The 15776-nt window shown below is 44.8% G+C and overlaps 2 protein-coding genes across 2 annotated transcripts in view; one reads left to right on the top strand and one right to left on the bottom strand.

Moving 5' to 3' along the window:
* LOC144484347 (uncharacterized) overlaps positions 1–15776 on the bottom strand; it is a 122574-nt gene that overhangs the window by 26604 nt on the left and 80194 nt on the right. Inside the window, exons 5-6 of the mRNA XM_078202885.1 lie at positions 1258–1557; positions 727–1173 (exon numbers count right to left, since the gene is read on the bottom strand). Of these exons, the coding sequence (XP_078059011.1) occupies positions 727–1173; positions 1258–1557 (747 nt within the window). The remainder of the gene's footprint in view (positions 1–726; positions 1174–1257; positions 1558–15776) is intronic.
* Positions 8904–9724, top strand: LOC144484328 (uncharacterized). Its single transcript, XM_078202869.1, has one exon. It carries the CDS (start codon positions 8966–8968, stop codon positions 9722–9724), a length of 759 nt encoding a protein of 252 aa, XP_078058995.1. The 5' UTR covers positions 8904–8965.

Genomic DNA, 15776 nt, shown 5'->3' with positions numbered 1-15776 from the left:
ATGTAGGTGGATACCAGATTGATATATTCCATTCAACCACATCCAAGGTGAGTTATTCCAATTCCCTTATTGTCCTGTTGTGATGTATTTCTTCCAACTAACCACAGGAGACCCAGGGACATGTTACAATAGTTTATTCATGATTCACGCCTGGAGGGAACAACCCCAGAGAAAGCTCTGGAGGAGCACCCTCCTGTGATACAGCTCTCACAGCTCAAAGTCACAGCCCTGACAAAGCTCTCTAATACAGTAATCACAGAGACATCATTCTAATACAACTCTCAGCTCCAAGTCACAGATACAGACAGCTTACACAGTTATTCAATAGTGAAAAATGCAAGGGTTGTGAGGAAGAATATTTTGGTGCAGCGGATGGTAATGACCTGGAACTCGCTGCCTACGAGGGTGGAGGAAGTGGAGACAATAAATAATTACAAAGGAAATTGGATGGGCATTGGGAGGTTTCAAACAGAAATGCTGACTAAATATCTCTGAACTTCCTCACACCCTGTCACTCTGTGATCCTTGTGAAATCTGAAACCAGGTATTCGCAACAAGACTCAAAGAGCATCAGCCCACTGGAGGCAAAGTCGTGAGACCGGCCAGTCCAGCAGAAGGAAACCCCCCGACCCTCCCCATTGACCAACTGTGAGAATGAACAAAATGCAGTCCTGGATGTAATTGAGAGCAGAAACAATGACAGCAGAATCCAACCCCTGGAATCACTCGTGAACCTGTTGGTGTCTCAGCAGCTGGGATGAAACTCTGAAACCCTTCCCACACTGAGAGCAGGTGAACGGTCTCTCCCCAGTGTGAACTCGCTGGTGTGTCTGCAGATTGGATGACTGAGTGAATCCCCTTCCACACTGAGAGCAGGTGAATGGCCTCTCCCCAGTGTGAACTCGCTGGTGTCTCCGCAGGGTGGATGACAGAGTGAATCCCTTCCCACACTGAGAGCAGGTGAACGGTTTCCCCCCAGTGTGAACCCGCTGGTGTATCTGCAGATTGGATGACTGACTGAATCCCTTCCCACATTGAGAGCAGGTGAACGGTTTCTCCCCAGTGTGAACTCGCTGGTGCTTCTGCAGGGTGGATGACTGAGTGAATCCCTTCCCACACTGAGAGCAGGTGAATGGCCTCTCCCCAGTGTGAACTCTCTGGTGTGACCGTAGGCTGGATAAGTCAGTGAATCCCTCCCCACACTGAGAGCAGATGAATGGCCTCTCCCCAGTGTGAACTCGCTGGTGTGTCTGCAGCTGGGATAACCGAGTGAATCCCTTCTCACACTGAGAGCAGGTGAATGGTTTCTCCCCAGTGTGAACTCGCTGGTGTGTCTGCAGCTGGGATAACCGAGTGAATCCCTTCTCACACTGAGAGCAGGTGAATGGCCTCTCCCCAGTGTGAACTCGCTGGTGTGTCTGCAGCTGGGATAACCGAGTGAATCCCTTCTCACACTGAGAGCAGGTGAATGGTTTCTCCCCAGTGTGAACCTGCTCGTGTCTCCACAGAGCGGATGCCTGAGTGAATCCCTCCCCACACTTAGAGCAAGTGAACGGCCTCTCCCCAGTGTGAACTCGCTGGTGTTGCTTCAGGATGGATAACCGAGTGAATCCCTCTCTACAGTGAGAGCAGATGAACGGCCTCTCCCCAGTGTGGCTGCGCCGATGAGCTTCCAGCTGGGATGGGGTTCTGTATCTCTTCCCACAGTCCGCACATTTCCATGGTTTCTCCATGGTGCAGGTGTCCTTGCCTCTCTCTTAGGTGGACAATCAGTTGAAGCCTCGTTCAAACACAGAACACGAGTACAGTCTCTCCCCGCTGTGAATTATGTGATATTTATTCAGGCTGTGTAACTGGTTAAAGCTCTTTAGTCAGTGCACTGGAACACACTCACTCGAGTGTGGCAGTGTGTTGGTGCTTTTCCAGTCACACTGATGTTTGAAATCTTTTCAAATCGACAGACTGGACAAACGTTTCTCATTCTAGATTCAAAGGCCGATGATATTCAGCTCCCGAGGAATATGACTCTGTCAGATCTGACATGACGTTTGAGATTTCGGAATGCGATTCCTCTTTCAATATCCTGTAAAATGAGTTTATTAAAGCCATCACTGTCAGAACAGGATAGAAATTCAGAAGACACAATTCCTGTTTCTATGGAACATTATTTCCTCCCTCATTTCCCAAAAGCTGTGAATCTCCATTCCACACACTCTCCCTCCATTCTCACTCTGCTGTATCTAGTATTCGCCCTCCCAATTCTCCTGAAGGTGCTGATTGAGGCTGATTGACAGATCCATGCTCACTGCTTCCTCTCCAGCACATAGAAATCATAAGAAATCGGAGCTGCAGTTGGCCATTCAGCCCATCGAACTGCCTCAATCATTGATTGAGAATTGGCTGATCGACCTCAGCGTGGGGTGCATAATTCCAAAACTACGCACATACTTGAGTGAGGAAATCCCTCCTCATCTTAACTTTCTCTCCATTTTCCTACCTGTTCCCCATAACGCTTGACGCCTTTATCAATCAAAAATCAGTTTAACTCACCTTGGAATATATTCAATGACTCTCACCCTCCACTCATCCCTGTGGAAAAGAAATCCAAACACTAATGACTCTAATAGGCAAGAGACGAATGACTGGAAATATCTAAGGTAGATACAGTACAATATGAGTTCTGTCTGAAGTTCAATCTTCATTCAGAGAGGAGCAGCTTTGCTGGGCAACAATGGAGGAAGCTGCGTGCAGCCATGCATACAAGTCCCGGACTTTGATTGGCTGGAGGATCAGCGCCCATCCGGTCCTGCACGGGTTGCCATTGGTCAATCTGCCGCATGTAGACAATGTGGGGGCGGAACCCGGGCCCACGTGGGGGGTGGGCGGGGCTTTGACCGCCAGCCGCTCTGAGCTGGTGTCCAATCCGCAGTGTTTTGCTTCTGTAACCAGTGATATTGCTGCCAATGGGACACTGTGTGCTGGGAACGCCCCTCTGAGTCATTGTGACGGCACAATGGAGCCCTGCCTGAATCAGCCAATAGCATTCACTCTGCTCCGCGGTGACGTCTCCGGGTTCAGGCGCGCGGACCCGGGAGCCTCGCCCCCACCCATTGTTCCCCCAGTCTGTACATTCCACACATTGTTAGTCCAGTCAGATAGACATATATCTGTCTGGGAGCCTGCATGGAGATTTCCAGCTCTCTGTGTCCAGGACATGGATCTGTCAATCAGCTTGAATCAGCACCTTCAGGAGAATTGGGAGGGTGAATATTAGATACAGCAGAGTGAGAATGGAGGGAGAGTGTGTGGGACAGGGATTCACAGCTTTTGGGGAATGAGAATTGCTACATCCATCAACCATCCCTGAGCCTTCACAATGAATCTCTCTTCTCAGGACACTCTTATCTCTGACTTTGTCTCTACTTGTAGCTGTCTTACAAAGCAGCTGCCTGTCTGCTGATACGAGAGGCCCTGCTGGGCAAGTTTAATGCTCCATGATTGTGCCTTTAATGACTGAATAGCTATAGGAATGTGGTCAAGCCTGCTAAATCCCATGATGCTTTATATATCAGTCAGTAATTCATTTGTTAACACAGTCCACAAGGATATATAAATACATTTAAAGGCAAAATATTGCGGATGCTGCGATCTGAAACAAAAACAGCAAATGCTGGAAAATCTCAGCGGGTCTGACAGCATCTGTGGAGAACTCTTGACAAAAGGGTCATCCACACTTGAAACGTTGGTCTATTCTCTTTTTAAAATATATATCACACAGCTGCCTCAGCCTTGGCCCACTCTAACAAATACAATTGTGCAATGGTGACTGGCAGGTCAGACAACTGGTCAGAATATTAAAAATGGCCAAGAATGATGAAAAGAATGATAAGGGAGAAAAAATTTGAGTATGAGAGAAAGCTTGTTCGAAGTATAAAGACCGATAACAAATGGAGCACTGGCCATAGAGCAATAAAGCACAGAAACAGGTCCTTGGCCCAACTGGTCCATGCCGACCACTGAACCTGTCCCTCAGAATTCTCTCCAGTCATTTATCCAGCACTGATGTCAGGCTCAGCGGCCTGCAATTACCAGGCTTCTCTTTGCTACTCGTCTTAAACAATGGAACAACATGAGCTTCAATCTTCCAGAACTTTGCCAGTGGAAGAGAAGAAGCAAATATCTCTGCAAGGGCCTCTGCAATTTCTTCCCTAGCCCCCCAAAAGATCCAAGAATACACTTGATCAGGCCCAGGGGATTTATCCACCTTAAAGTGCATTCAGGCTGAAGATATTTCCACCCAAGTAACATGTGTGTGGCCCAATACATAACCTCTTATTTCTTTAGCACCCATGATATTCTCCTCAGTAAACATGGGGAGAAATATTCATTAAAAATCTCAGCCATCTCCTGTGGCTCCACACACAGACAGCTATGCTGATTTTTAAGAAGATCTATTCTGTCTGTAGCCACACTTTTATTCTTAATATAGCTATAGAGCCTCTTGGGATTTTCTTTAACCTTACCTGCCAGATCTATATCATACCCTCTTTCTGCCCTCCTGATTGCTCTCTGAAGTGTTCTCTTACACTTTTTAATCACATCAAGTGATTCACTTGTCCCTGATTGCCTAAACCCAATGTATGCTTCCTTCTTTTACCTGACCAGAGCCTCAATGTCCCTTGTCAGCCAGGGATCCCTGGCTACATGACCTGAGCAAAGATAACAAGCCTGTACTGTGTTGTCAGCCAGCAGGCTGCTGTGGAAGCTTTCTTCATAACAGAGCAAGAGCGAGCCCTTTCTATATATTTAATTCAAGATTTTATAAGAGATTAGAGGGCAATTTATTTCGTCCATTACTTCAATTGGACTCGTCTCCATTCCCGGTATTTCTGGACCAGACGGGACCATTTCCCTTTTTTCTGGTGGATAATGGAAGTGTCACTGTGATTCTGATTTGATTTATTATTATGTGTATTAGTATACAGTGAAAAGCATTGTTTCTTGCGCGCTATACAAAGCATACCGTTCATAGAGAAGGAAAGGAGAGGGTGCAGAACGTAGTGTTACAGTCTTAGTAAGGTGTAGAGAAAGATCAACTTAATGCAATGCAAGACCATTCAATAGTCTGTTGGCAGCAGGGAAGAAACTGTTCTTGAGTCAGTTGGTACTTGACCTCAGACTTGTGTATCTTTTTCCCGACAGAAGAGAGTATGTCTGGGGTGTGTGAGGTCCTTAATTATGCTAGCTGCTTTGCCGAGGCAGAGGGAAGTGTAGACAGAGTCAATGGATGGGAGGCTAGGTTGTGTGATGGATTGGGCTACATTCACGACCTTTTGTAGTTCCTTGTGGTCTTGGGCAGAATGAATCCCTTCCCACACACAGAATAGGTGACAGGCCTCGCCCCAGTGTGAACTCGATGGTGTCTCAGCAGGTGGGATGACCAAGTGAATCCCCTCCTACACACAGTGCAGGTAAATGGTTTCTCCCTAGTGTGAACTTGCTGATGTACAATGAGGTTGGATGAATACCTAAACATTTTCCCACAGGATGTGCAGCAGAATAGCTTAACCTCAGCGTGAGCTTGCAAGTGTGACTGGAGGCAGAATGAGTCAGCAAATCCCTTCCCACACATGGAGCAGGTGAATGGTCTCTCTCCTGTGTGACTGCGTCGATGCTTTTCCAGCTGGGATGGGTAATTGAATCCCTTCCCACAGTCCTCACATTTCTGTGGTTTCTCCATGGTATCAGGGTCCTTGTGTCTCTCCAGGTTGGATGATCAGTTGAAATCTCGTCCACACACAGAATAAGTGTACAGTTTCTCCTCACTGAATGATGTGATGTTTTTTTCAGACTGTGTAACTGGTTAAAGCTCTTTCCACAGTCAGTTCACTGGAACACTCTCACGTGTGTGTGTGTGTGTGTGTGTGAGAGAGAGAGAGAGACTCGGTGCTTTTCCAGTCACACGAATTCTTCAAATCTCTACCCAAGTCAAATCAGAACAAACATTTCTCCTTCCACATTTAAAATCTGATGATATTCAGATCCTGATGAATTGAGCCATTCTGTTTGATCTTGATGTGATGTTTGGTTTGAACTTTTGGCTGTAAATCCTCACTTCCAATATTCTGCAAAAGTTTACAAATTTAATCGCTGTCAGAACAGGATAGAAATTCTGAACAGACAATTCCAGTTTCTCTGGAACATTTTTTCCTCTCTTTTAAATGTCGGTCCCACACACTCTCCCTCCTCCTTGGGCTGAGGTCCCAGTTCAGATGCTGGTCCCACATTCTCTCTCTCTCTCCTCCCTGAGCTAAGATCCCAGTTTAGATGCTGGTCCCACACACTCACCCTCCTCCCTGGGCTGAGATCCCAGTTCAGTGTTTGGATGAGTCTCTCTGTGTCGGTGCATTGAGAATCGATCGCCTTCATCCCGATACCGCACCGACACTGCGCATGTTTCATTCTCAGCCCGACCCCGCCCCTCATTCAGTCCGATTGGTTGGAGCATCAGCCGCTCACCCTCTGACCTCCAGCATCTCCTCTTCCGATTGGTCCGGAATCGGTGTCAATCATTGTGTTGGCACATGCGCAGTCGGTAGAGACGGAAGGCAAGAGCTCGAGCGAGAGGTTTTAAAATGCGAGTTTTGCAAAGGGCGAGTGCGGATCCAGAGCCAAAAATAAATCCGTAAACATAAATAGAGCCAGCAGGTAAGTTGGAGAGGCTTCATAAGCCCTCGGCTTCACTAAACCCTCAATAAGCTTTCGGTCCCGCGTTTGCTCGGCGCGGCGATCTTTCTCCAGGAGAGACCCCAGATACCGGCCACCATCTTTATAGAGGCAATCTGCACCAAAGCGCATGCGCTGCTGCCATCTTTATGCGGGGCAATGTGCACTCAAGTGCATGCGCAATCTCCATGCAATCGCAGAATGTACAACATCTGCCTCTTTACCTGCTCATTGCCCAAGGAGAAATACTCCTTTCAGGTGATGCAGCATTTCACTTATACTTCCTCCAACTTGGTGAATTATATTCACTGCTCCCTTTGTGGTCTCCTCTACATTGGGGATATTAAACATACACTGGGTGACTGCTTTGTGGAAACATCTTTCACTCCAGCCCCAAGCTTGACCCCAACCTTCCGGTCACTTACCATTTCAACTCAGCGTCTTGCTCTCATGCCCACCCTTGGTCTGTTGCAATGCTTCAGTGATACACAATGCAAACTGAATGAAAAACACCTCATCTTCCAATTGGGCAAGTTACAGTCTTCTGGACTCAACATTGCATTCAACATCTTTAGAATGTGAACTTTCCCTTCCATCTTCACTCTCCTTTTTTGTTTTCTGCTATTCAGTTCCTCTTGGCTTGTCCCAACACAACTGCCCTGCATGGCCACTGTCCCTTGTTGTTCAGTTTTGCTCCCACTGAGTACTGACCTCTGATCTTCCATTAACACATTCCGTATCTAACCTTTGCCACAGTCAACATTCTTCAATCCCTAATGATTCCATTAGCACCCTCTTTTTTCTCAAGCCCCTGACATCATTATCAATCTCTCCTTAACTCTGACCGATCACTAGCTTTCCATTCTGCCCCACCCCTCTTCAAGTTTATCATTTATATCTTTTTTATGTTCTGTAGAAGGGTCACATGGACTCAAACATTAACTTTGTTTCTCTCCACAATTGCTCCCATTCTTGCTGAGTTTATCCAGCATTTTCTGTTTTTATGCATGATCTTTATAGGTGGCAATAAGCCATTCATAAAATGTGCGTTCACTGGGACTTTCAGATCAGCAATAATAGAATTGTAAACCCATGGTCGCTCAGTAGTATGGAATTTAAGTATTGCTGATTGAAAGAGATGTGTTTTTGAAGCTTTTCATCTTGCACTCCTCCAGACAGATGCAGAAATACAATTTTTCAAAGCAAACAACAATTGCTGCTGCATGAGGAACATGTATTGACTGGTTCGACAGTCAGTTCTGATTGGTTAGGATGTTGCCATGGAGAATGCACCAGGGAACTATCACTCCTGCCTTTGTTTAGTTTCAGAAAAGGCCCATTGCTTGGACATGTTCCTTCTACATGCAGAGGACAGCTCCCTGTGTTTGACTATATATAGCTGCTCGCAAGTGTAAGTAAAACACTTCACAAGTCCAACTGATAATCTTTACAATTTGGTATGTTTGTGTCTGTCCAGATGAGTATAAGATACAAAAGGTTTTTAGCAATACTCCAGTGCCTTAAAGGACAAAAATACAGCAGCTAGAGGGAGAGGTGAAGGGGGAGGGTTTCAGAGTTTGGGGATGAGAGACTGAAGGCATGGTCTCAAATGGTGGAGCAATTAAATAGTGAATGTACAAGAGGCCAGAATTAGAGCAGCACAGATATCTCAGCGGGTTGCGGGGCTGGAGGATAATATAGAGATAGGGAGGGATGAAGCCCTGGAGAGATTTGAACACAAAGAGGAAAATTTTAAACTAAAGACATGAGTGGGACAGGAATTTGCAACTTTGGGGATCAAGAGATCAAAGTGTTCCATAGGAACTAGAATTTCCTGTTCTTCCGGTGACGACTTTGTAAACTCTTTTTGCAGAGAATTAAAACGGGAGGATTTGCAGACGAGAAACTCAAACCAAGTATCATGTAAAGAGCCGACAGAGTCACTCGATTAATCAGGATTTGAATATCATCAGTCTTCGAATGTGGAAGGAGAAATGTTTGTCTGTTCTGCCTGTGGGAAAAGGTTTGAAATATCAGTGTGAATGGAAAAGCACCGAGACACACACACACCCGAGTGAGAGTGTTCCAGTGAACTGACTGTGGAAAGAGCTTTAACCAGTTACACAGCCTGAAAAAACATCACACAGTTCACAGTGAGGAGAAATTGTCCACGTGTTCTGTGTGTTCATGAGGCTTCAACTGATCATCCAACCTGGAGGGACACAAGGACACCAACACCATGGAGAAACCGTGGAAATGTGGGGAGTGTGGGAAAGGATTCAATTCTCCATCCCTGCTGGAAATTCATCAGCGCAGTCACACTGGGGAGAGGCCGTTCATCTGCTCAGAGTGTGGGAAAGGATTCACTCAGTCATCCCAATTGCTAACACACCAGCGGTTTCACACTGGAGAGAGACCATTCATCTGCTTGGAGTGTGGAAAGAGATTCACTCAGTTATCTGACCTGTCGAGACACCAGCGAGTTCACACTGGGGAGACACAGTTCACCTGCCCTGAGTGTGGAAAAGGATTCATTCAGTCATCCAATCTGCTGAAACACCAGCAAGTTCACACTGGGGAGAGACCATTCACCTGCCCTGTATGTGGGAAAGGATTCACTGGGCCCTCTGATTTGCTAAGTCACCAGCGAATTCACACTGAGGAAAAGCTGTTCAGCTGCACTTCCTGTGGAAAGAGATTCAGGTCTTCAGCCCAGCTCAGTGTACACCAGCGGGTTCACACTGGGGAGAAGCCATTCATCTGCTCTGAGTGTGGGAATAAATTTTCTCAGTTATCTCACCTGCAGACACACCAGCGAACACACACTGGAGAGAGACCATTCACCTGCTCTGAGTGTGGGAACAAATTCACTTGTTCATCGCACCTGAGGAGACACCAGCATGTTCACACAAGGGAGAGGCCATTCACCTGCTCCGAGTGTGGGAAGGGATTCACTCAGTCTGGCAGCCTGCTGCGGCACCAACGAGTTCACAATTAACTGCAGGGATTGGATTCTGCTGTTAGTGCAGTTCAATACTGACAGTTCATAAGTCCATAAGACATAGGAGCAGAATTAGGCCATTCGGCCCATCGAGTCTGCTCCGCCATTCAATCATGGCTGATTTTTTTCTCATGCCCATTCTCCTGCCTTTTCCCCATAACCCCTGATCTCTGATCTATCTCTGTCTTAAAGACACTCAATGACCTGACCTCCACAGCCTTCTGTGGCAAAGAGTTCCACAGATTCACCATTTCCTGGCTGAAGAAATTCCTCCTCATCTCTGTTTTAAAGGATTGTCCCTTTAGCCTGAGGTTGTGGCCTCTGGTTCTAGTTTTATCTAGTTTGGATTTTGTTTTGTTGATGTTAATAATCCCTGTAACTGGGCTGAAGTTTAAAATTCTCGATCTAGAGCTGATTGTGTTCTCAGGGCTGCAGCTTCCCTTTAAGAACCGCTGCCTCTGATCTTTCCCCATAACTCAGCAACTCTCATCAGAAATTAGTTTACAACAAGATTCTGAACTTTTACTTCAATCCTAAATTGATCTTTGGTACAAACTCTACAATTCAGTGTCTGAGAGGTTCCACTGATGAACATCTCCAATTAGAAAGTGCTGATTAATCCTTGCTGACAATTCTTACTGACTTGCACATTACACACAGTGACACCTTCATTATCCACCAGAAAGAAGGGGAATGAGAATTGATGGAGAATCGTGAGTTCCCAAATCTTACCCCTCCTGTGGGTCCAGAATTTCGATTTTCAAGTTTGCTGACGACACCACCATAGTGGGTCGGATCTCAAACAATGACGAGACAGAGAACAGGAATGAGATAGAGAATCTGGTGAACTGGTACGGCAACAATAATCTCTCCCTCAATGTCAACAAAACAAAGGAGATTGTCATCGACTTCAGGAAGCGTAAAGAAGAACATGTCCCTGTCTACATCAACGGGGACGAAGTAGAAAGGGTCGAGAGCTTCAAGTTTTTACATGTCCAGATCACCAACAACCTGTCCTGGTCCCCCCATGCCGACACTATAGTTAAGAAAGCTCACCAGTGCCTCTACTTTCTCAGAAGACTGAGGAAATTTGGCATGTCAGTTACGACTCTCACCAACTTTTACAGATGCACCAAAGAAAGCATTCTTTCTGGTTGTATCACAGCTTGGTATGGCTCCTGCTCTGCCCAAGACGCAAGAAACTACAAAAGGTCGTGAATGTAGCCCAATCCATCACGCAAACCAGCCTCCCATCCATTGACTCTGTCTACACTTCCCGCTGCCTCGGCAAAGCAGCCAGCATAATTAAGGACCCCATGCACCCCAGACATACTTTCTTCCACCTTCTTTCCTCGGGGAAAAAGATACAAAAGTTTGAGGTCACATACAACTGACTCAAGAACAGCTTCTTCCCTGCTGCCATCAGACTTTTGAATGCACCTACCTCACATTAAGTTGATCCTTCTCTGCACCCTAGCTATGACTGGCTGTGATTGTAACACTACATTCTGCACTCTCTCGTTTCCTTCTTTATGAACAGTATGCTTGTCTGTATAGCGCACAAGAAACAATACTTTTCACTGTATACTAATACATGTGACAATAAATCAAATCAAATCAAAAAAGTATTCCCCTCAGCTCGGGAGTGCACACAAGTTCCAATCCAAGTACTAGGCTGTAAAAAAAAAATCACTGTCCGATAACCCTATAAAATCTTAAGAAATTTCTGGATTATTATAGAAGTAGCTCACTGTCTTATGAAGAAAGCTTCTACAGCAGGTTACTGGCTGACAAACACAGGACAGACCAGTTAACTCTGTTTGCAGCACAGGCCTTCGATCTCATGACCCTCATGTAATCTAACTGTCTGCGTGAAGGTTAAAACAGGCTCTCGAGAGCGAAGAGATTTTGAAGTGATCCGTACTGGCTTCAGCCCAACACCCGCACTCTGGCTCACAACAGTTAACCATTCAGAGGAGACTGCAGCCACCAGCTACAGAGACCAGCACTCTCTCTGTGTCACCCTGTTTGTCCTCTGGGACTGGTAAATCATTCTCACCTGTCAGTTTGTGGGTTTTTCCTGTTTATTTGCCTTCTGCATCACACTTAAACTGTTGTTCCTCAATGAACTACTTTAAGTCACTTCTGAGCTCAACACCCTTTTTGGGTAATCTGTGATTTGTGAAGCTAAATCTTACAGGTGGTGTTCGGAGTGGGATCAGTTTTCGTTAAACATGAATGGAGAAGTTCCTAAGTGAAGCCAGGACGATACAATGGCACTGCCTCATTACAGGGAATGACTGATAGATAGTCTGAGAGAAAACAGGCCGGCCGGGGGTGAGAGATATCCTGTGGATTGGAGAAGAGGGTGACACGGATTACGAGTATATCCTCAATAGGATTTCTAAACCGGTTCACAAAGGACAAATTGATGAGGTCCAGAATCAGTTAGAAAATATCCACAAGGTGGATGCAAGTGAACAGAGACCTGGAGAATCTTTAAAGTTCGTGCATGAACGTGTGTTTGAACCAGATGTATTTACAGCATGTCAATAATTTAGAATTGTGAAAGATGATCTGCAGGTGGGGAGGATGAATCGAAGTCAACAGTTATCACACTTACTGGAAAAGTTTTGACATTTACTCTCGATGGCAGCTTATGGATTTGTGTGGCTGATTCTGATCATTCGAGTAGCTTCAGTCTGTTATCCAGGGAATGTCATTCAGAAATTAGGAAAGCAAGCTTGGAAACAGCTTAAAATGGTGAGGTTCGTCTGAAATCAGTTGAGATGTCAATAAGGATAATCCCTCTCTTGGTGGGGACATCTTTAAGAAATCACCAATAACCTTATATAAATCTTTGGAAATGTATTGACTATTATGGGGGTCTCTCTCTCACTCCTTTTCTTATCAGGAAAGCTTCCTGGGTTGATAAACACAGGACAGTGTGGACCTGTTGTCTCTGCCAAAGACACTTCTGTAGCACAGAACCTGAAACAAGACAAACTTGATCGGCTTGGGGGGTTGTCATGACCCACGTGGAAACCAACTGTCTGAGTAACGATTAAGCCGGATGTCCGAGCAAGCAATGAGCCACAAAATGACTTCATGAATATTCGATGGGAATAGGAGGGATTACCTTGATTATCTGTGCTTGACTAATGGACAATTGAATAAGTGATTGATGTAAGACCCCAAAAATAAGGTTTATAAATGGGCCTTTGAGAGGGTAAATCACATCAGACAGCAAAGAACTTCTCAAAGTGATCCATCCATCCACACTTGTCCCTCTTCACTGGACATGTGAGAAACAGGTTTATAGATGTGGCCTAATGTACAATGAATGATGACACTTTAAAATGGAAATTCCACACAAGTTGCTGAAATCGAGTGTCTGTTGCCATGGCTACTGAGTAGGTTTGTGAATGTGCCAAAGACTCACAAGCAGAGCGATCAGTCTAAATCACTTCTGAAAGTTACTGTTGGATCTCCACCAGTCATTCAGACAATGTGTTCCAGATCGTCATAATTCACTGAGTAAAATAATCTCTCATCTCCATCCTGGATATTTTGCTAATTATTTTAAATCCGGGTTCTGTGGTTACCAACCATCCCCACAATGGAAACAATTTCTCCCGATGGAGATGGAAAATGTTTTTTTTAAATCCACACCTCTATTAAATCATTCCTTAACCTTCTCAGCTTGAATAAGAACAATCCCAGCTGCTGCAGTCTCTCCACAGAACTAAAACCTCTCATCCCTGATACTATTCTGGGAAATTTTCCCTGCCCCCTCCCCAAGACCTTGACATCTTTCCCAAAGTGCGGTGCTCAGCATTGAACACAATATTTCAGCTGGGGATTAATCAGTGATTTATAAAGATTTACTATAATTGTCTTGCTTTTGTACTCCATGTCTCCATTAATAAACGGAGGACCTATTAGTTTTATATTTAAACAGATTGATCAACTTGTCCTGTCACAGTAAAGCATTTGTTTACATCCACTCCCAAGTCACTGCATTCCTGCATTCTGTTTAAAATTGTCCCATTTAGTTTATTCTGCCTCTCCTCATTCTTCCTTCCAAAATCTATCATTGACTGAATCACTTTGGGATGCTCTAAGGGTGTGAAAGTTTCTGAATGAACACAAGAACTTTCTTTCTCTTTTACAGCTGATTTTGATTTTGTAGATTTTGCTCCAAAGGTTAAATAGGGATTGATATTCAAAGTTAATTATGTGACTGATCAGGAACAACTTTAGCTGGGAGTGAGTGAATTGAAATTTAAGTTAGTTTATTTGGTTGGCCAAAAAGATTTGAATCAGTGAATCGAGAGGAAAGATCCCAGACAGCGGTTCTTCAAGGTCCACTGCAGGCCTGACAGTTCAATCAGATCCACTCTCAGCTCAGGAGAGCTCAAAAACTCCACAGACTGTCCACAGGGGAGTTCTCCTGCTGCAATGGGACCAACATTCCTGCCTTAACTAACACTACTATGGGTTAGTCGGTGTAGTAGGTAAAAAATACCTCTGAGGCTGGTATGAGTCAAAATAAAGTAGGCTTTATTCTCACAAGCTCACGGGAGAACTTGACCCCTTGAAAGCGGAAGCCAAAGTTCTCCCTGAACACAGAAAAGTGGGGATATATATACATTATGGCTCCCAGCACCAGTCACGACACAAACACTGGTCTGGTCATGAATCAAAGTCCAGTTCTCTGGCAGCTGTAGTCACGATACAGTCTGAGGTTTCCTGCTCTTCCACGGCCCTTCCTTTGAAGTTACCGGCACAATTGTAGCTGGCCCAGCGGGAGTCCTCCTTTAAATGGCCGTTATCATGCTCCACATCTTGTAATTGCCTTCCTTCCTCAAACCACAGACAAGCTTGTAGAAAAGGTAAGACTTTACAAACATTACATTGGTATTTTGCTGTCTGTCTTTATAAGAATGAAGTTAAAGAATGAAACCATGAATAAATAACTTATATTCATGCCTGAAGCACTATAAACAAGGGGATTAGCCATAATGAAGGGTCATGCTTGTGATACATTCTAAGTACAAAGTTCAACCTTTTAGGTACAAAATACATTAACCCTTTCCCTTCTTCAATCGGTCTGACTGCTGTTTGTGGAATCTTACTGTGTACAAACTGACTTGAGAAACAGTAACAACTTGTATAAGTTGTTGGTGAGGCCACACCTGGAGTACTATGTACAGTTTTGGTCTCCTTATTTGAGAAAGGATATCCTGACACTGGAGGGGGTGCAGAGGAAGTTCATGAGGTTGATTCTGGAATTGAGAGGGTTGGCTTTTGGAGAAAGACTAAGTAGACTGGGACTATACTCATTGGAATTCAGAAGAATGAGGGGAGATCTTATAGAAACATATAAGATTATGAAGGGAATGGATAAGATAGAAATAAGGAGGTTGTTTCCATTGGCAGGTGAAACTAGAACTAGGGGTCATGGCCTCAAAATAAGGCAGAGCAGATTTAGGACTGAGTTGAGGAGGAACTTGTGAATCTGTGGAATTCCCTGTCCACTGAAGCAGTTGAGGCTACCTCATTGAATGTTTTCAAGGCCAGATAGATAAATGTTTGAACAGTAAATGAATTAAGGGTTATGGTCAGTGGGTGGGTAAGCGGAGCTGAGTCCACAAAAAGATCAATGATCTTATTGAATGGCGGAGCAGGCTCGAGGGGCCAGATGGCCTACACCTGCTCCTAGTTCTTATGTCTTTATAGAACATGTTTAATGTAATAAAACATCCCACTATGCTTCAGAGGAGTTTGAGAAAGAAAAAACGGAGTCACATGGGAAATATTTGGATAAATGGACAAAACCATGATTGGAGAGGCAGATTATAACAATCACTTTTAACCAGGAGAGAGTGTTGGAGAGGACAGAGAGCTTGAGGGAGCCTTTGAAAAGGAACTACCTTGTGTTTGTGATGTTAAAAGATTCAGACATTGGTATTTAACATAAAGCTGATTTATTTGACTTTTATCGAGAATATTAACATCTATAAGTAGGCTGGAGTTTATTATCAGC

The sequence above is a fragment of the Mustelus asterias genome, unplaced genomic scaffold (genome assembly GCF_964213995.1).
Source record: "Mustelus asterias unplaced genomic scaffold, sMusAst1.hap1.1 HAP1_SCAFFOLD_100, whole genome shotgun sequence".
In the NCBI taxonomy this organism is placed as follows: domain Eukaryota; kingdom Metazoa; phylum Chordata; class Chondrichthyes; order Carcharhiniformes; family Triakidae; genus Mustelus; species Mustelus asterias.
This window is presented reverse-complemented; position numbering and strand designations above follow the sequence as displayed.

Excerpts from the sequence above, each read along its gene's own strand:
- LOC144484328 (XM_078202869.1), top strand. The coding sequence starts at position 8,966 with ATGGAGAAACCGTGGAAATGTGGGGAGTGTGGGAAAGGATTCAATTCT.